The sequence below is a fragment of the Anomaloglossus baeobatrachus genome, chromosome 7 (genome assembly GCF_048569485.1).
Source record: "Anomaloglossus baeobatrachus isolate aAnoBae1 chromosome 7, aAnoBae1.hap1, whole genome shotgun sequence".
Classification (NCBI taxonomy): Eukaryota; Metazoa; Chordata; class Amphibia; order Anura; family Aromobatidae; genus Anomaloglossus; species Anomaloglossus baeobatrachus.
This window is the reverse complement of record NC_134359.1, coordinates 227,369,492-227,391,519: the sequence shown is the minus strand read 5'-3', so window position 1 is coordinate 227,391,519 and position 22,028 is coordinate 227,369,492. Positions and strand designations below refer to the sequence as shown.

At 42.7% G+C, this 22,028-nt stretch overlaps 1 protein-coding gene across 2 annotated transcripts in view; it reads left to right on the top strand.

The window, feature by feature from the left end:
• Positions 1-19,918, top strand: part of BFAR (bifunctional apoptosis regulator) — a 77,123-nt gene extending 57,205 nt beyond the window's left edge. Inside the window, exons 4-9 of one of the 2 annotated variants that reach the window (XM_075317932.1) lie at positions 2,592-2,761; positions 3,388-3,532; positions 6,469-6,639; positions 10,119-10,163; positions 11,348-11,550; positions 14,219-19,918. In XM_075317932.1, coding sequence (XP_075174047.1) covers positions 2,592-2,761; positions 3,388-3,532; positions 6,469-6,639; positions 10,119-10,163; positions 11,348-11,550; positions 14,219-14,411 — 927 coding nt within the window. In that variant the 3' untranslated portion in view covers positions 14,412-19,918. The remainder of the gene's footprint in view (positions 1-2,591; positions 2,762-3,387; positions 3,533-6,468; positions 6,640-10,118; positions 10,164-11,347; positions 11,551-14,218) is intronic. The other variant, XM_075317933.1, reaches the window with a different exon arrangement.
• Positions 19,919-22,028: the final 2,110 nt, after the last annotated feature.

Here is a 22,028-nt window from a genome sequence, read left to right as displayed (position 1 = left end):
GTCGCCTACATCAACCACCAAGGCGGCACTCGCAGTCGTCAAGCCTTCCAGGAAGTCCGGCGGATTCTGCAGTGGGTGGAAGTCACAGGCTCCACCATCTCCGCAGTTCACATCCCGGGCGTAGAAAACTGGGAAGCAGATTTTCTCAGTCGTCAGGGCATGGACGCGGGGGAATGGTCTCTTCACACAGACGTGTTTCGAGAGATCTGTCGCCGCTGGGGAACGCCGGACGTCGATCTCATGGCGTCACGACACAACAACAAGGTCCCGGCCTTCATGGCACGGTCTCAGGATCACAGAGCTCTGGCAGCGGACGCTTTGGTCCAGGATTGGTCGCAGTTTCGACTGCCTTATGTGTTTCCCCCTCTGGCGATGCTGCCCAGGGTTCTACGCAAGATCCGGTCCGACTGCCGTCGCGCCATTCTCGTCGCTCCAGACTGGCCGAGGCGGTCGTGGTATCCGGATCTGTGGCATCTCACAGTTGGTCAACCGTGGGCACTTCCAGGCCGCCCAGACTTGCTGTCACAAGGCCCGTTTTTCCATCTGAATTCTGTGGCCCTCAACCTGACTGTGTGGCCATTGAGTCCTGGCGTCTTCAGGGTTATCTCAGGATGTCATTGCCACCATGAGACAAGCCAGGAAGCCAACGTCCGCCAAGATCTATTACAGGTCTTGGCAAATCTTCTTATCCTGGTGCTCTGATAACGGCTCCTCCATGGCCGTTTGCCTTACCCACATTCCTTTCATTCCTACAATCTGGAATGGACAAGGGTTTGTCCCTCGGCGCGCTCCGTGTTTTTTCAAAAGCGTCTAGCCAGGCTTCCGCAGGTCCGCACGTTCCTGCAGGGGGTTTGCCACATGGTCCCACCTTACAAACGTCCGTTGGAACCTTGGGATCTTAACAGGGTCCTGACAGCTCTTCAAAAGCCGCCTTTTGAGCCGCTGTGGGATGTCTCTCTCTCCCGTCTTTCTCAGAAGGTGGCTTTCCTGGTGGCAGTCACATCACTGCGGAGAGTGTCTGAGCTTGCAGCGCTGTCATGCAAAGCTCCCTTCCTGGTTTTCCACCAGGATAAGGTGGTTCTGCGTCCTGTCCCGGAATTTCTCCCTAAGGTGGTATCCTGATTGAGATGAAAAGGGGATATCTCCTTGCCTTCCTTTTGCCCTAATCCAATTCACCAGTGTGAAAAGGATTTGCACTCTTTGGATCTAGTGAGAGCACTCCGGTTCTAAGTGTCTCGCACGGCGCCCCTGCGCCGTTCAGACGCGCTCTTTGTCCTTGTTGCTGGCCAGCGTAAGGGCTCTCAGGCCTCCAAGTCAACCTTGGCTCGGTGGATCAAGGAACAGAGTCTCGAGGCCTACCGTACTTCTGGGCTTCCGTTCCCTTCAGGGCTGAAAGCCCATTCTACCAGAGCCGTAGGTGCGTCCTGGGCATTGCGGCACCGGGCGACGGCTCAGCAGGTGTGTCAGGCAGCTACGTGGTCTAGTCTGCACACTTTCACGAAGCACTATCAAGTGCATGCCTATGCTTCGGCAGACGCCAGTCTAGGTAGGCGAGTCCTCCAGGCGGCGGTTGCCCACCTGTAAGAGGGGGCCGTTTTCGGCTCTTTTTATTGAGGTATTCTTTTACCCACCCAGGGACTGCTCTTGGACGTCCCAATTGTCTGGGTCTCCCAATGGAGCGACAAAGAAAAAGGGAGTTTTGTTTACTTACCGTAAATTCCTTTTCTTCTAGCTCCTATTGGGAGACCCAGCACCCACCCCTGTGCCCTTCGGGCTGGTTGTTCTTTTGTGTACACATGTTGTTGATGTTGATTTGTTCTTTTGGTTCATGGTCTTCAGTTCTCCGAACATCCTTCGGATTGAATTTACCTTAGACCAATTTATAAGTTTTCTCCTTCCTGCTTTTGCACCAAAACTGAGGAGCCCGTGGTCCACGGGAGGGTGTATAGGCAGAGGGGAGGGATTACACTTTTTAAAGTGTAATACTTTGTGTGGCCTCCGGAGGCAGAAGCTATACACCCAATTGTCTGGGTCTCCCAATAGGAGCTAGAAGAAAAGGAATTTACGGTAAGTAAACAAAATTCCCTTTTTTTTTAACGCAGGTGGCCAACCTTTCACTCAAGAAATGTCTTTTTTCTAGTGTGCACAAGGCCTAATAAGTGTTCAATGTAGAGACTAAGTAAAAAAAAAAGAAAATATTTTTTAAAAAATCTGAAAATAAAAACAAACATGAATAAAAGTATGAATGTGGAAAAAAAATAAATTGTAATTCTTCTTTATTAAGGATTGTGACAGTTGCCTGAATCTCGGTGCGCTCCTTCCAGATTTTATATAGAACACTGTAAGCCCAGTCTGCCATTCTGTGTAAATACGATTAATTGAATTGATAATGATTGCTGCTTTACTGGTATATACAGATTTTGCCATTGTATGTAAAGCGCTGTGGAATTAATAGCGCTATATAAATGAATGAAATTATTATTATTATTATTATTATTATTATTATTATTAGCAGCAAATATTGTGAATCGAAACCAAGTAAATATTGGTTGTTCCCTTGTGTTCTCATCAGAATGTTTGTTATTTCTCAGGTGGTATTACTGGTGTATCACTGGAGCAGTCGGGAATCTGAACATGACCTCTTGGTCCACAAACCGGTATCTAAATGGACACCTGAAGAGGTAGTCCTGTGGCTGGAACAGTTGGGTCCGTGGGCCTCCCACTACAAAGAAAGCTTTTTATTAGGAAGAGTTAATGGGAGGTGAGAATATGGTTATCACTTGATCATTGTGACTGAATGTATTCACTACGGGTAGCAATATTTTGAGTAGCTGTTGTCTTAGTGCTCATCCAAGAATATATGTAGTCCCTGCAGTCTCACTTGTCATTGCCAATTTAAAATAATATTGTTTTTTGTGGTTCTATAATCACTCCGTGCCCTTGGTAGACGTGCACTTTTCCAACATGACCACAATCCAAGGCACATCTGTAAGACCACTGCTGCATTTCTAAAAAACAGGATGAAATGATTCAGTGGCAAGTGTCTCCTGATGTGAACCAACCAAAGAACTATGGGGAATTCTGAAGGGACAACCTGGTCCTACAATGTATTGACTCTGGGGCTGAATATAAATGCACTTTTTAATTTATATTTTTAAAATATTGAGAGAACCATCTATAATTTTATTTATTTCACAAATACTTGCAACGTAGTGTTGGTATATCGCATAATATCCCAATAAACAAACATTGACATTTGTAGGTGTAGCGTAACAAAAATGTGTTTAAGGGGCATGAATACTTTTAAGTGTGTGTGTGTGTGTGTGTGTGTCTGTGTGTGTGTGTACTGTATCTATACCACTACTAACAAGTACTTCTGTGATTCAGGCTTCTTCTGACACTGGCTGAGGAAGAATTCTCAAAAGAGCCTTATAGTATAGAGAGCAACAGTCACCGGAAAGCCATTATCATGGAGCTGGAAAGAGTTAAAACACTGGGTGTGAAGCCACCTCAGAATTTGTGGGAATATAAGGTGTGTGTATATATACATTATTATTTTTTTGCTGTTATATTATACTGTTTACACACATCACATCTGATATAAGACCCTTTTGCTAATGTATTAATTTCTAGGCTATAAAGCAAAGGAATAATATAATGCAGAGATATAAGGAAAGGTGCCACACAATTATATTGGGGTATGCCTGTGTTTACAAACTTGTAAAAAAAAAAAACCAAAAGGTCCTTCTGAAAAATATAATTCTGCTTAAAGCCGCCTCACAATTATATAACAAGCCTTATATCCACATTGGTGCCTGTTTTGCGTTTGCAAAAAATGACCACTTTCTTCTGTGTGATCCGTTTCTCATCTGGATTTCACCGGTCATTATTTATTATAAATAAATATCCTTTTCAAAGAAAAAAAACTGTTGGTTTTTTTTTTTGTTTGTTTTTTTTTTTTTTGTACTATCTTTTTTTCGGCAGCAATCCTGAAAGTCAATATTGCCCTTTAAAAAGTCTTGTAGTGTGATTCTGGAAGCCAAACCAGAATCTTTTCCAAAATGAAAAAAAAAAACCTCCATTTGCAGTCGACTGTTTCTGGGTTCTGGCTCGTCATCATTCCCAAGGCCGGAGTCACACCTGCGAGTGACTCGTGCGTCTCTCGCATCGCATCACCTGGTGCAGCCTCACTCTCTCCGGACACAAGCGTCTCAGCTGCATAGAAATACATGCAGCTGACCCACTCCTATCAGAGTTTGCAGCCGTGACAGGTGATGTGATGGGAGACTCACACGAGTCACTCGCAAGTCTGACTCTGGACTAACTAGGAGGCTGGTTGGGTGAGATGGTGGTATAGTGAGTAAAGTTTCTCCTTGGGGAGAGTGCCCCCTTTAAAGCATTTAATTGTCACTGTCAATCTCTGGCAACAGCATTTAGAGGATTTAGAAAAATATAGTAAGCGACCAAAAGCCTTGTATGAACCATTAATTGTATACAGCTCTGGCAAAAAATAAGAGAACACTGCAAAATTTTCAGTTTTTCTGATCTTTCTCTTTATAGGTATATTTTTGAGTGAAATGTACATTTTTCTTTTATTCTATAAACTACTGACAACGTCTCAATTTCCAAGCAATAAATTTGGTGTTTTCTGAAGATAAGAAATGGTCAAAATAACAAAACAATGCATTGCTTTCAGACCTCAAATAATGCCAAGAAAGCAAGTTCATAATTTAGAAACAACAATACTAATGTTTTAACGCTGGAAGAGTTCAGAAATCAATATTTTATGGACTAACCATGAGTTTTAATCACAGCTTTCATGCGTCTTGGCTGTTTTCCACTAGTCTTTACACTGCTTTTGGGTGACCTTATGCCACTTCTGGTGCAAAAATGTTAGCAGTTCTTTGTTTGATGGCTTGTGACTATCCATCTTCCTCTTGATTACATTCCAGAGGTTTTCAATGGGGTTCAGGTCTGCAGATTGGGCTGGCCATGACAGGGTTTTGATGTGGTGGTCCTTCATCCACACATTGATTGACCTAGCTGTGTGGCATGGTGCATTGTCCTGCTGGAAAAACCAGTCCTCAGCATTGGGGAACATTGCCTCAGCAGAAAAAAGCAACTGTTTTTCCAGGATAACCTTGTATGTGGCTTGATTCATACGTCTTTATCTGCCCAAATGCAGCCTTGCTGAAACATCCCCAGATCATCATCAATCCTCCACCAAATTTCACAGTGGGTGCAAGACACTGTGGCTTGTACGCCTCTGTTTCAGTCTAACCATTAGATGACCAGGTGTTGGGTAAAGCTCAAAATTAGACTCCCCTGAGAAGATTACCTTACTCCAGTGCTCTGTGGTCCAGTCCTTCTGGTCTTTGGCAAACGTCAGGATGGCTCTCCTTTGCTTCTAATTAAGTTTTTTTTGTTTTTTTTTTTTTTTTTTTCTTTCTAGCTTTATATGACTTGAGCCCTGCCTCTAGCCTCTAGGAGCCTGTTACGAACTGTTCTTGTCGTGCAGTTCACACCAGCTGCTATTCCTTTTGTAGGTCACTTGATGTCATCCTGCGGTCCTGAGTGACACTCGAATAAGATGAAGGTCATCCCGGTCAGTGGAGAGTCGCTTTCGCCCACTGCCGGTCTGAAGCTTTGTTGTCCCCAATGTCTGCTGCTTGACCTTGATGTAATGGACTGCAGTCTTAGAAATTTTAAGGATGGAGGCAACATGATGTTCACTGTATCCCTCTGCTAGCAAAGCCAGAATTGAGCCCTTCCTTTCCTCACTCAAGACTTTTTTTTTTTTTTTTTTCTATTCAACTCCTTTGTCATGGTTAAAAGCAATTTTTTTTTTTTTTTTTTTATTCCTATTACTTTTGGGATATTACTAGCACTTGTTTTGCCATCCAGCTTGTTCTATTGCAAGAGGATTGTGAAGACCACAGCAGTGTTTTTTATACTTTCCCTCGTTAAATAAGATTTGGTTCAGGTGATCACCTAATCAGAAGCACATTAAGTAGAATGAGGTGTACTCTGGTTGGAATTCAACTGACACTGGAATGGAACGGCTGTCTGACATGTAGAGAAGATTTTTCTAAAACTGTGCAGTGGTCTTTCAATTTTTACCAGAGCTGTGTATGGCTGTGTATGTATATATATATATATATATGTGTATGTGTATGTGTATGTGTGTGTGTATATATATATATGTGTGTGTGTGTGTGTGTGTGTGTGTATATATATATATATATATATATATATATATATATATATATATATATATATATATATATATATATGTTACTGTACTTTTACTTGGTAAATTAGTGTTGTTCTATCTACAAGATCGTCATGTTTCTGTCAATCATTGCAACATCGAAAAGTTTCATTCAAAGACTAAATGCTTATTCCTCCATTTCCAGTAGATTTGCTTCTAAACTTTCTTTGTACTTTTTATTTTTTTTTTCTTTCAAGGCTGTAAACCCTGGAAAATCACTTTTTCTGCTGTATGCTCTGAAGAGCTCGCCGCGGCTTAGCATGTTATACATGTACTTGTTTGATTACTCAGAAACCTTTTTACCCTTCATCCACACTACGTGTCCTCTGGAGGAGGAGGATGAAGAAGACATTATTACCAAATTCATAGTAAGTTTTTATTCATTGACTTATGACACCTTAGCATATATATTTCTTACCCAGTCTTGTTGCAACCTTTGCCCAGTGATGCAAGTCTCTACGGATCAAATTTGATACCTTTTGTTGTATTTCCTATCATAGAACATCTTGTCTGCGGAAAGTCCATTATACACTCCTCAATATTAAAATTGCTTCACCAAGAAGGCAAAGTTGTGGAATTATGGAAATCGCAGGATGTAAAGGCTTGTTAGTGATATGAAAATGCTGAAAAAATGGAAACCTTTTCAAAACCTCTTGATATATTCAGTTATTGACATACCAAGAGAACTAAGGATTAACGTAGTCATGGTCCTATACGTGACCAAAAAATCGAAAACAGATCAGGACAGCTTCTTGCAAAAATATAAGTGTTTATTACATAAATCAATAACAAGAAGTGACATACAACAACAAGAGTCAATAAATCGTTTGACAATTAATCAGGCTTTTAAGGAGTGTCACTGATGGTAAATCACACAGGGCCCACACCCCACGTGTGGCGAGAGGATATACAAGTGAACAGTGTTAAATAATTACATGTGTAAACCCAGTATGGATAAATTAAATTGCTGAAATGTAACTGCTCTAGACCTGTCTATATAGCATTGTTACCATACATTAAAAGACAGCTGAAGGCTAAAAGTAGAGACTCTATAAAATAAAGGCTGTAGACATGTCTATGAAATATTATTACCATATATTGGGAAGCGGACATAGGCTAGAGTGAGGACTCCATAAGGGAACCCACAAATAGTAATTACTCCAGATTACCAACATACCCATAACCTAAACTTATGAGCCAAACCATAATGATTGTTCACTCATCCATAGTGGCTAGTGGTGCCCAAGGAAAACGTGCCCCGACGCGCACGTTTCGATTGCTTCTTGGGGGGGCCGAAGCACTTTAGGTGCATCTCTGGTTCTGACACAATCTTAATATTGTTTACATTACCATTTTCTTACTGACCTTGGTCTTTTTGCATAAGACGCTGCTCTACACTGTGCTATTATACATTGCTGCATATATTTATTCCAGTACATACAATTTTGTGAGTTGTTTGATGAAGGCCACTGTGGCCGAAACGTCACATGTTCACAACAAAATTCTTTTGAAAATAAACTTTGTTTTAAGTATACCCTGAAGAGTGCCTTGTTTTATCTTGGTAACCTATCTTTTGAGTCTGTGATTGATATCATTTCACCACTTTTCCTTCTCGGTGTTTGCAATTTTAATGTTTAAGTGACCATGAGGAGCTCAATGATTATAAGCGGAAATGGAGCTCCTTAGTCTTGGTGATCAGTGGGGGTCACATTGTTTGAAAACCAATGGATCAGACCTCAATATATAGTATACAACAAAGGAAACCATTGTGACATGACTCGCTGCTTTCTGAATATGTACCGGTCATTGAACCACAGCTCTTTTTAATGAGCATCATATACAGGAGGCCCATAATTGTTAGGTGTAACACGGTCTCAAGCGTCTGAGTTCATGATGCATTTACTGACTGCAATTTGCGGTTTTATCGTGACCCAAATTCAAAAGTCTCAAAGGAATCTATGGGGCTAGTGAGTTCAGGTCAGGAGCTATAGATTTGGTCTGAAAATCACAGTCCATATACCATCTGTGAAATTTTCATGTGTGAAACCAAATCTAAAACTCAGCCAGTTAATCACACAGCAATTGAATAATGACCGCCGCTCTTCAACAGCATGTGTGACCAAATATAAAGATATAATGTATATAAAAAAATTCTGAAAATTGAATATGAAAAGTATTAGTAATAGTCGTATTTCCCACTCTTGGCCAGCAGAGGGATCGTAAGTGAAAAGTTTGAAAGCGAGCAATACTGGATGAAATTTTGATCTGTCCCTTAAGGAGGACCTTTTATCTACAATATTTATGTTGAACTGGGCACTTGATGTAATAATGCCTTTTAATTTTGCCTCACCATTGCAGCAATATTAGCATTCACAGTATTTGTTACCTAATAAGTTATCATATAGCTTTTACTGGGGGCTTGTACTTCTTACTGAATGGTGCTGAGCAATTATAAGCAGACGGCAACGCTCAAAGGGAAGAACACTCCCCTCCCCCGCACAATAGCTTAGAGTGAGGTATGAGGGTCAACTCGTCTCGTGGTCTAACCTCCTGCATAATTAGAATACACAGATGACCAACACCTTTCAGATGAGGTCCCTGTAGAGTGAGGCTCAGCACAGCTGACTTTAGCTGTGTCACATTACAAACCCTACTATCTACTATCCTAGCACTAGCAGCTCTTCACTTATGTCTGTTATGTTTAACTTGTTATCCCTCTGTGGTGAGATCAAAACAGGATGTCAATGCATCTCTCACAGGAGTAGTCCAGAACAGGCCAGTTACTTCTGTGTGAGATGTAATAACACCACACTTTGCTCTGACTTAAGAGTGAGTACAAGTTGCTTGAGCACAGCAGAAGTAACTGTAATTATTAACACAATCCGTAATCAGGAGAGTGTTTGTAATATGACACAGCTAAACTCTGCTGCGCTGCTCCTCCTCCACACTGATTAAAGGGGTGGTTCACCCATATTTTTTATTGTCTAGATCGATATTATATTGAGAAACAATGTTTCTCTCAAATACCTTGTGTTGTCAATAGTGCCTGTGAGAGGCGCTATTGCAGACCGCTGTTCCCCGTCCAGTGACGTACCCGTCCAATGCTGCCTCGTCACATCCGTGCAGCCGGCTACATTCTGAGCCCATCTGCTCCCTGTTCCCTCACAGCACGTCTCTTGCTTGCAGCGTTCTGCGAGGAGGGAGGGGGGGAGCAGGAGACGCGCCGTGCTGTGCTAGGAGGGAGGAGGAGGGGGGAGCAAATGGGCTGTGACAGCAGTGAAACACTGCTCACAGCTCAGAGTCTGGAAGACTAGCCGGCTGCACGGATGTGACGTGGCAGCATTGGACGGGTACGTCACTAGACTGGGAGCAGCGGTCTGCAATAGCGCCTCTCACAGGCACTATTGCCAACACAAGGTATTTGAGAGAAACATTGTTTGTCAATATAATATCGCTCTAGACAATAAAAAATATGGGTGAACCACCCCTTTTAATGCAGGAGGTTAGACCAGGAGATCAGAGCAGTATCATTACTTGTCATACACTGAGAAGCCTGCTCTAAGCTTTCGTGAGGGCATGTTCTTCTCTCCTTTTGTGTGTTCCTGCTTATAATTGGTCAATATAATATAGGGAGATGTAGTACACGCCCCCAGTGAAAATTATCTGGCACCCATTTTAACTAAAAAGTTAACTCCAAATACTTTGATAACCTCTCTGCAATGGAGAGGCAACATTCATTATTTAGACTGTAAAATGTTCTCTATTAGTCGTGACACTTAATGTATCCTGTTTAGTTTGGTATATATGAGAGGCAGTGAGGGATTTCTGTATGTTGTATAATCTACAGGTGTCTGTAGCCTTAAGCGCACTACGTGGCAATCCTGACGTGCGGGTAAGCTGTATTTGAGCTAATATACAGCATTGTTTAGTTGAGCCTTGTGTGAATACTAACCAAAACTAACCTATTTAAAGAAATTATTTCTAACACGGCTGCCTTTGTGATTCGTAATGATTTCAGATCAGAATCTTGTTGCTCAATTTAGTGAAATTTCATTATTTATTTTTCGCTCACAATTGATTAGATAGGAGAAATGTATGTTCTGCCTCACAATGAGCATTCTTCCCAACATGACTAAGGCTATGTGTGCATAGTGCTTTTTTGGGTGCGCTTTTGGGCTCAAAACTGCATGACTTTGCTTCCCCAGCAAAGCCTATGAGTTTTCATTTTTGCTGTCCGCACACAACTTTTTTTTTTTTTAAAGCTGCGTTTTTGAGCTGAGAAAAAAAAATGGTCATGTCAATTCTTTTCTGCGTTTTAAAGCATTTTCCACCGATGCAATGCTTTGGAAAAACGCAGTAAAAGCAGAGATCAAAAACGCACCGAAACTCTGCAAAAACACACGTTTTTACGGTTCGTTTTTACGAGTTTGTAACGGCCAAAAAACTCTGCATCTTTGTAGTCCCAAAAAATGGCAAGGTGCGCACATAGCCTTACTGACATTAAATGACCAGCTATACCTCCTGTCGTCCCCATACATGTGGACGCTGTCTTAGTGTATAATTAAGATGCTAAATTCTTGTATTTCTTGTATGTCAAGGTGTTGTGGTGAAGTCTGGCCTCCCTAGACACTTTGTTTGGATGGCTGTTCTCACCACAATTGGTGATTTTGGCCAACGTTAGCCTAATGAATGTGACTACCTTGCTTAATTTGGGTGCAGAGTGATTTGGAATTAAGGCGTTGTTAATAGACCTGAACATGAAACTAACAATTTGGTTTGTAAATATGAAAAATCTGGTTGCTTTTGACCAAGGAATCAAGGAATGTAAAATTTTCACTAAAATCGTTTTATGTGGAAGTGACACCTTTTTTAGTGCATGCATTATGTAGTCATACAGTGTCCACACTGTCCACATAGGGCGAAGTCTCTGGTGATCTACATATTAAGGCTTTGAAAGGCTTCAGCCAAAATGTTACACCTGGTCTGTAGATATAGTGTATAACACCTCATTTCTGTTGCTAATTTTTCAAATTCACAGTACATGTATACGTTAACCATATCTTGTGCCTTTTTCAGGATTTACAGGATCCAACATGGACACAGTGGCGAGAGTTCCTTGTCAAATATGTGTTTCTTCCATATCAACTACTTGCAGAGTTTGCATGGGACTGGCTAGAAGTTCATTACTGGACGTCTCGATTTATAATAGTAAATGCCATGCTGCTTTCAGTGCTGGAATTATTTTCATTTTGGAGACTGTGGTCGACCAGCCAATTACGGTGAGTGCATATTCTGAATCTTAATGATGAGCGCACCCAGTACATGTAACTTTATACATTTTACTTCTTAGTGCAGGGAAGCTGTATAGGATTTGAAAACCTGTTCTTGCTAAATAGATTCACAGGGGAGTAGCTTGTAAGGCGCAGGTTCAATTAAAGGTTAAAGACCGCCCGCACATGCGCACTACAATACTTTGATTTGCCCTGAGCAGGGCAGATCAAAGTGCGTCTGTGCAAGAGCGCAATGCTGGCCAGTGCGGATAATGCAGGACGTCCTCCACACTGGGCTGGTAAGAAGGAAGACATCTGTCGCCACAGAGAGGAGGCACCAGACCGGAGAGCAGCAACACTCATTGGACTGGATCACCCCCTAGGTGAGCATAATAACAGTGATTTATTACGTTCTACAGAGCAGCCTGGGCTCTTATATACAGTATTCTAAAATGCTGCATATAAGAGCTCACTGATAGTGGCCGCAGCTTGTAGCTGCCAAATTTGAGTCCCTTTAGAGATGAGGAATAAGGTTTTGGAATAATGTGAATGATCATCCTTGCCCATAGGCTGTGGAGCAGTTCTCTGTGAACCTCTACCTACAACATTACCAATGCCTCCTCTGATTAGTAGGCCTCTGTAATCTGTTGCCCCGTGACATAATGATGATGCAGTCCTCTACCCTGTTTCCCCGAAAATAAGACACTGTCTTAGGCTGGTTTCACACTACGTTTATTTAACATCCGTCCATAACGTTTTTTTAGCGGAAAAACGGATCCAGTGCAAATGCGTTTTCACTTCAATGCATTTGCAATGGACTCTCGTCCACCTGCGTTCGCATGAGTTTGCGTGCGTTAGACACAGGATCCGTACTTTTGCGTTATTTTAACATGTTTCAAAAACGCTACTTGTAGCGTTTTTTACCTTTGTCAAAATAACGCATCTCACAGGATCCTTCACATTGCGCCGCGAGCTGCAATGCATTTCAATGAGCGCTGGATCCTGCCTAGCAGAATGCGTTGAGTTGTGTTGTAACAGGATCCTGCTTTTGTACTGAGCATGCCCAGAAAGTACTGAGCATGCCCAGAACCAGTCTCGCGTGATCTGTCTCTCTCTCCTCCTCCCTCCCTCACCCTCTCTATCTCTGTCTTTCCCCCTTCCTCTCCTCCCTCTCTCCCACCTGAGAGCTGCGGACACTCGTAACCAAGGTAAATATCGGGTAACCACTTCTCTTAGTTACCCGATGTTTACGTTGGTAACGTGTGCAGGCAGCCCGGCTCCTAGCAGCTGCAGACACTCGTAACCAAGATAAATATCGGGTATCCAAGGCCGATGTTTACCTTGGTTACGAGCGTCTGCAGCTGTCAGATGCCGGCTCCCAGTCTGGCACGTTTAGTTCCCCTCACTCCCGATCACATGACTCCAATGCCCGCCCCTAAACATCCAGTGACAGGATCCTGCAAAATAACAGATGCGTTAGCATGCGTTTTTTGCTGTAAAAGCAGGATCCGCTTTTGCAGCAAAAAAACGTTCCTGACGCATGTTAAAAAAACGTAGTGTGAAAGCAGCCTTATAATAATTTTTGCCCTGAAAAAAGCACTAGGTCTTATTTTCAGGGGGTGTCTTATTCTGAAAGAGACATGGTTGGGGGTACGTTAGCCCCCACAAAAAGCAGACCCCTACCCCCACCCCCCCTTTCCCCTTCCCAGGATCGTCATACTTTCCAGCCCCGGGCGTCTGTATGGCTCCCAGATTTCCCTGTGATCTCCCAGCAGGTATGTTGCATGCCTCCCCTGCATCTGCTGACACTCGCATAGATAGATCGCACTCACTCACACATCAAATTCCACATCATTCCTCCCTGTGCTCCCCTGCGTCTGGCCGACTCACACATCAGAACACAGTCACACATCAGACAGCATACACTCACACATCCGATCGCATACACACACACGATATCACACATACTGTTACAATCGCGCGCACACACTCAAAACATTCGAAGATACCACGTCCTTCCAGCCATGTGATCATCCGGCAGGTCCTGGAAGGTCCCTGCACTGCACAGTATCACCGCCGAGAAGCAAGAGATATCGGTGGATGCGATCTATTGTGTGTGTGTGTGTGTGTGTTCTGCTGCAGGACCTTGATGCTCTCACCTGCTCCCGGTCTGCGTATGGTGAGTATGATCGGGGGGGTCTTCTCTCTTCTTTCTTTAGGGGTGTCCGCTGTCTATAATGAAGTGTCCCGCAGTGTCTTTTAACTTTTTTACCGCTGCATGACACTTCATTTTTGACAGCGGCTAGGTCTTATTTTCAGGGGATGTTATATATTTAAGCCTCCCTGAAAACTCCTTTCAGGTCTTATTTTCGGGCGGGGTCTTTTCGGGGAAACACGGTACTAACCATTAGAGGTCCTGTGATTTAGTGGGGGGCTTGCATTGCTGTTGTTCAGCTGCCACGGACTGTCAACATATCCACTGGACTAAGTTATTGTGAAGCTTTTGGCTCAACGGTCTCCTAATCTTAAAAGAAAAAAAAAAAATTAATAATTTGATGTGACCCAATATAAGATGAAATAATGTCATCCGTCCAGGTCAGACATGCTCCTCCATCTTGTTCTTTTACCTGTGTAACTTACGTCGACACACTTAACACATTTCAACTCCATCTTTCAGGTCCCTCCCTAAACACATGTGGGGCCATTTCTGGAAGATGTCGACCCAAGGACTTTTTGTTGCCATCTTCTGGCCTGTAATCCCACAGTTTGTCTGCAACTGCTTGTTTTACTGGGCTTTATATTTCAACCCAATCATTAACATTGACTTAGTGGTGAAAAAGTTCCGAAGATTGGAAACCCAAGCGGTGTGAGACATACGAAGCCCTCCTTCCCAGGACTGGACACAAGTCGTGACACTGAATTAAAGGATGGAAGACGTCTCCTCTTTCTACAGTCACTGTGTGATCCATTTATTTTAATAAGACTTTAAATCCAAGAGGCACTATTAAGGTCAAATATTTTCATACTTTTTTATGTGTAATGATATTTTTTTTTTTTCTCTCCCTTGGACATGAAATATATTTTTTTTTCTTTTGTTTTATTTTGGAGTGTTGGAGATTTTGAGTGAATTTATGGTTTACAGCCTACATAGGAATATTGTGCAGCTGCCTATATTAAGTGCAATCCTCCTAAGACTGCGTTCACACAGGGCGAATTTGTGATTGTTTGTGTGGTCAGTGGTAACTTATGATTTGCTCTTCACACACGGTCCATCTTTGGGCCAACTTCTGACCTTTTTAAATTGCACTTATAACTTGCATTTCCTCCATTTAATTAATTCATGAGAACTTGGCAATGGGGTGCGTAGATATGTTTATATGCTGTACCACAACATGTTTTTATTAGTTTTCTTAATTTTTTTTTCCCGAAATTAACCCTAATTGTATCCAAAATTAGTGGAGTTGAGAAGCGCCATATTATACCCCTGTGCTGCCTAAACCTCACTTCCTACTAGCACCGATAGCTCTGAAGTTAAATTATTTAGGGTTTGTGAAGATATTGAATCTAAGTGCAATTTTTATTCCTAATGTGAAAAATGTGTTTTCAGAAATCTGTCACTTTTCAATATTCTTGAAATTTCTCTTCTTTTCTTATGATTACTTTGCATAGTGTAACCAAATAATGACCCTTCCCTGCTTTTAAGCCTTGTGAATAACGTTTGCCGCTAGACCCATGCAACTTGTATACATTTACAATATACCGACCATAATTTTATACCAAGTATGGAAGATTCTCCTTATCCATGTGTAGGGGATGACTTCCTGACCTCTGCTGTCCCACCGATCCTGAGAATGGGGGCTCTGGAAAGTGGAGTGGGGATGACGAATGGTGAAAAGGTGCACGTGGTCACTCTGGAGGTGGCCAACACTATTACTGCCCCTCCATTGCAGAATAAATGGCACAGAGGTGCTTTTGCTCATTTTCCGCTTCATTAGTACAAGTCTCCCCTATTCTCAGGACCAGGGGGGGTCCCAGCTGATGGATCCACAGCGATACAGAAGTTAATCCCTATCCTTTTGTTAGCGCAACTTCCGTACTTGGTACAAGGCCCTTTAGTGCTGCAAGAGCTGAGTTGTCTCCCTTAGGGTACGTATGTACGATCAGGACCTGCTGCATCCTGGGCGGGTCGTGACCTACGGGGCCGCAAGTCTCCTCAACAGGAGACCGCAGCTGCTTATGCCGTTGATCAGGGTTCGGGCATTGCAGTCTCTACGGAGAATCCTTGAGACTCCACAGCAAAGAATTGATATGCTTGTGGCTCGGAAAGCCGCATCGCAGGTCAGTTTTTGTTGCGGGCCATACACACACAGTGGGCATGAGATTTCTATAAATCCCATCCACTGTGCTTGTACTATATAACGCAGTGTTTCGGACACAGCAAAAGCACACTGCATCCAATACGCTGTAAACACTGATCGTGGGCACGAACCCTTAGAGGGAGTCTGTCAGCAGTTCTCACCCTGTACAACTTCTGACCGCATTATGTAGGACACGTTGAAACCAGTACAAGGCTATGTGCCCACGGGAGAAAGTAACTGCGGATTTTGCTGCGGAAAACCCGCAGATTTTCTAGATTTTTCAGATAAATCCGCGGGTTTACGCAAGTACAGACTCTCTACCCATGTTATCCTATGGGATTTGGGGAGTGCTATATCCATGCTGTGGTATTTGCGGTTGCGGATTTCCCGCAGCCGCATGTAACTGCATGCCGATTATTCATGCGGAATTCCCACTACTCCACTGTGGAGGTACAGTTTCCAGAGGTTTACCACAACAATTCCGCAGAAATACCACAGCAGTGGATAGCTACGGTTTCCGCAGAGTTGCCGTGTGAACCTGCAGAAAAGTCCGCAGGTACAATCTCCCGTGGGCACATGACCTAAAGGGTTTTTAAGACAACACTGCTGAAAAAAAGGGGAAGAAAGAAGCTATATATGCCTGCTTCAACCCCATGACTCCAGTGAAGGCTGGAGTGGTGGTCTCTGGTAGGACAGAAGGAAGTGATGATTTCCCGTTCTTCTGTTAGTGCTGTGCCCTATGATTACCTACAGAAGTCAGTGCGTTTGTGATCACACCCCTTTCCAGTGACCTGATCTCTGTAGCCAATCACAAGCCTCAGCTGTCAGGTAATGGCAAAACCGGCCACTACCACCTCCTGTCCTGCTGGGGACTATTGGATTGGCTGCACTGGAGCTTCAGGCATTAGACCTTATCCCTTCTTTTTAATTTTTAACCTTCACTTCTATTTTTACAAAAGTCTTAAACCCTTTAAACCTAACTCTATGCAGTTTTATTCCCATCACTGTGAGACAAGTTTTATTTTGGTGTGTGCCACTGCCATAAGTGCTTCTAAGGGCAGTCTCTACTGCAGAGAGTAGCGAGCACTTTAGCATTAAACGTTTCACAAACCTTCAGCTCTAGGGGGCGCCACCAGACTTCAGCTTCAGTCATACTTCTATTGTTATCAAGCATTCTACACACCGATTACTCTGATAATTTTCATACTGTACAGGATGACTTATTTTTATGTGTTGACCTCTACTATGTGCAACACGCAAATAGATTTTTTTTTTTTTTGTTTTTACATTTCGACAGCAGTTATATTGTGTTTTGGAGCCGTTAAACTGGTAACAAGTACTCATTAAGAGTCTTTTCTTGTAAATAAAGCAATAGAGGTAAAGTATAATGCCACGTGAGTGACCGAAGGATATGGAAAATAGGAACATAACGCGTATCGTGGTGTTGGTTGAGGACTAGTAATTATAAACGCCTAGTGAAGACTGTCCTGGCACGCCTGAACCAGACTTGGACCAGGGCAGTATCTTTTTTGCTCTCCCGGAGTGGTCTGCTCTGCCTCTCGGCCCACCTCCACCCATTAACTTGCACACTTGGCCAAGCAAATGTGTTCTCAAAAGAGTAGGATGAAGTAAGCTGCTTACTGTATATCCCATGAGAACAAAGGATCAGACATGTTAAAATCCAGCAGGCCTGACCCTTCGTCCATGCCAATGACTAGGAGTTAAGATATTCTCATTCCGATAAGATTACACTTATATGTAAGATCAAACAAAACATAACCAGTTTGTACTTTTAAATGGGTTGTACACTACTTTTACATTGATGGTTTGATGATCCTTAGGATATATCATCAATGTCCGATCGGCCGGGGTCCGACACACTGCGCTCAGTTCCGGAGCTGCTTTTGTGTTCGATAGTGGCCGCAGTTGGGTACTGCACATCCGCGTCCGCCTCCTATTGATCTGGATAGGCCATCAATGTAAAAGTAGGGGACAACCTCTTTTAAATGTTTTAAAAGTTCTTTGGAGTCTGGTTATTCCCGTTACATGGTGGCACCAACTTGTGTTTTCTAATTTTCGTTTTTTAATGTCCAGCCAATCTAGGCTGGAGAACACACATACCCAGCAGTTTTGTTCTGCTGTTCATATTGCCATGTACACAGATGGTGTTACTGACATTTTATGTATTCTGCTATTCTGCCAGTCTAAGATTCTTTCTCTTTATAGATTATACACCTTTTAATAACAATATTACACATTTTTGTTTGCAATAAACTAAATTGTTTCCCCACTTAAATGGAACCAGCTATCAAAGTTGAAGGCAGTCTGTCTGCGCAAGTTTACTGTTCATCCCAAACACAGGTCCCCGGAGCACTCTTTTCAGTTCGAGCAGTTCAGTGCACTTTCTTACCTATTTGCTTTCATATATCTCCACCCTCCGTTTATTGATTGACCCCTCTGGCTTTATAGGACCCAGAAGAGGAACGAGATGGATGGGAAAACAAGGTAGGAAGGTGCATTGAAATGTTCACCTCGCCAAGGGTGCACCAAACCCTGTGGTTGACTTTGAGCAATCATTTTTTTTTTTTGCTGACAGACTTGTTTGAAACCACTGCCAAAAATGCTATAGGATCACAATTGCCTTACAATTGTAAGAGCTTTCCTGACGCTGCTTATACTAGGATGGAGAAAAGGAAGTTACAAAGTTTCCGGATACTGCTGTCCATAGTCATCTGGGCGGTGCGGAGCGATAACCAGTCACAGTCTCTTCACTGTTAAGCTAGAGTTACACGACCATAATTTCAGTCCGAGTGCGATCCAACAAATATCGTATCTCACGCTGACAAATGTTATTCTATGGGGCCATGTACATTTTCCACAAATCGAGTTTGTCCAAGGAAAAAATCGAATCGCAACATGCACAATTTGCATCTGTAAATCGGAACGCACTTGACCACTCAACTCAATGGGTCCGTAAAAAAGTGAGGTCTATTTTTCACGGGCTGACAGAATGGAGAAGAATTTATTTTTTCCATTTTGTCCACACCGAGAAACTCTGATCATACTCTGATCAAACACTGAGTGTGATTGGCATTAACGGAGCGATTCTCACATGAGAAAGTATGATCGTGTGACCGAAAACTAGTCTAAATTAAACCACTTGATGGGTTTCCTTTTAAAGTGAATCTTTGATATTCGAAACAATTTCTCTTTTTGTTGTCCTCGATTTTGGGTTTAGCTGCGATAACAGACTGGCCTTACAGTAGTCTTTTTTTTCTATTTTGGTAATGAAAGTACACAATGGACCCCTTATTTGCCTTTGTTTAACCATTAAAGTGGTGATCGGGCTCTTCTTACTGTTATATCGGAAGGTGAGGTGGGTTGGTGCCGTAAGTCTGCAGATATATACTGGCTGCTCACACATGATCCGGTAGATATGTAGCTCGTTGGTCACTGCAGGTGCGTGTGAGATTTGCTGCTGGAACACGTGAGCCACCAAATAGTTGGGGACTTAACGTCACCTTTCAAGGTCACTTTCCAATAGTTGGGGGAGTTGAATAACCCTTTTAAAAGGTTGGCTTGTTCTAGAAAACCAGTGTGTAACAACATGCGCCATCCATGCTTCTTACAGTTCCCATCTTTTATGCTGGCCTGTGCTGTGCTCCCGTATAGCCGCACATACACATCCGTTCTGTTCTTTCCGTCGTTCGTTGTAACACTTTGTAAATATGTATTTTCTTTAAAATGTATATATGTAATTTATTTAATACCAACAAAATGAACTTATTTTAGTTTAATTTTATGTCGCTGTGATGGCACCTCCACAAATTAATCTCTCGTATGCAAGTACTGTGAAAATGAAAACCAACAATTCAGAATTTTATTTTTTTTCTTTTAGAAATTTGGTTTAAATTAAATCAAAAGGTGAATTCTTGAACCCTTTTCAATGTGTTTGTATGATGTTTGCAAAACCCTTTGTTGTAATAACCAAGTTAATAAAAATTTAATTTTTGGAGTGACTGGAATGTAATAACCTCACAATTGCACTGATAAATTGTATCCAGAATAAACAATCTAGAAAACAGGTCGTCAGTCGGTCATTAGTTGACTTTGTGCACGTAAGATAAAGCTTTGCTTCCAACTTTGAATCAATAATTGTTAGCCAGCAATAAAGCCATCTGCATCCCCCATGGTTTAAATATATTTTGGTTCCGTGCCCACCAGTAGTGATGAGTAAGCACTACCGTGCTTTGTACTCGTAACGGGCAGCTTAATGCTTGTATGGCCGCAACTCAAGCACCCAAGTATAATGGAAGTCAATGGGGGACTCAAGCACTTTCCCAGATGATTTCCTGGTAAAATACTCGAGTCCCCCATTGACTTCCATTATATTTGGATGCTCAAGTCGCGCCCATCCGAGCATGCAACTAGTCTTAAGGAATACCAAGCACTCAAGCATGGTAGTGTCCACTCATCACTACCCATCGGCATTATGTGAAGAATGGTAGCAGAACGTCCACGCAGATGGCCGTTCACGAGTTTTGCAGCTCAGATCACATTGACTTCACTAGGAGCTTTATTGCAGTTCCTGAGAATGATCACTACTTAGTATATTCTCTATGGCCACAGAGGCAGGATCTAAAAATGGCTGATTCCTTGGTATGCTGGGTGTAGGCACCCCAGCCATCAGCTAGGTCATCACCATCTTAATCGGCAGTATGGCAGCTCAGTGTTTAGCATTGTAGCTCTGTGGTCCTGGCTTTCAGTCCCACCAAGCACATCTTCCGCTAAGAGTTTGTACAGTGGCGAAAAAAGTATTTAGTCAGCCACCAATTGTGCAGGTTCTCCCACTTAAAAAGATGAGGCCTGTAATTGACATCATAGGTAGACAACAACTAGGAGAGACAAAATGAGAAAACAAATCCAGAAAATCACTTGGTCTGATTTGGCAAGATTTTATTTGCAAATTATGGTGGAAAATATGTATTTGGTCAAATGTTATATATCCCTTTTGCTGGCAATGACAGAGGTCAAATGTTTTCTGTAAGTTTTAACATGGTTGGCACACACTGATGGTGGTATGTTGGCCGATTCCTCCATGCAGATCTCCTCTAGAGCAGTGATGTTTTGGGCCTGTTGCTGGGCAACATGGACTTTAAACTCCCTCCAAAGGTTTTCTATTGGGTTAAGATCTGGAGACTGACTAGGCCTCTCCAGGACTTCCATATGCTTCTTACGAAGCCACTCCTTTGTTGCCCTGCTGGTGTGCTTGGGATCATTATCATGCTGAAAGACCCAGCCACATTTCATCTTCAATACCCTTGCTGATGGAAGGAGGTTTGCACTCAAAATCTCACGATACATGACCCCATTCATTCTTTCATGTACACTGATCAGTCGACCTGGTCCCTTTGCAGAGACACAGGCCCAAAGCATGTTGTTGCCACCCCCATGCTTCACGGTAGGTATGGTATTCTTTGGATGCAACTCAACATTCTGTCTCCTCCAAACACGACGATTTGTGTTTCTACCAAACAGTTCTACTTTGGTTTCATCAGACCATATGACATTCTCCCATGGATGGATACCATGTTTGGTATAGGTGGTCTCCTTGACTGGAGACTGCCCTTCCCGTGGTTGTTCCTTCCCGGTGAAAGACCTGGCTAGTTTCCTGCCAGCGTTGAGAAACATGTGATGGTGTCTCCGCGGCTTTCTCATTTGCATGCTTCACGGTAGGTATGGTATTCTTTGGATGCAACTCAACATTCTGTCTCCTCCAAACACGACGATTTGTGTTTCTACCAAACAGTTCTACTTTGGTTTCATCAGACCATATGACATTCTCCCAATACTTTTCTGGATAATCCAAATACTCTCTAGCAAACTTCAAACTGGTTTGGACATGTACTGGCTTAAGCAGGGGCCCCAGCTCTATACAGGTCATTCACTAGGTTCCCCTGTGTGGTTCTGGGATTTTTGGCTCACCGTTCTTGTGGTCATTTTGACCCCACGAGTTGAGATCTTGCGTGGGGCTTCATTGCGGGGCTAATAATTTATATACACTTTCCCACCTGCTTGGCTTCCCTCAATCTCCACCCTCCGCTCATCTTTGATGGCTGTGGCTTCATA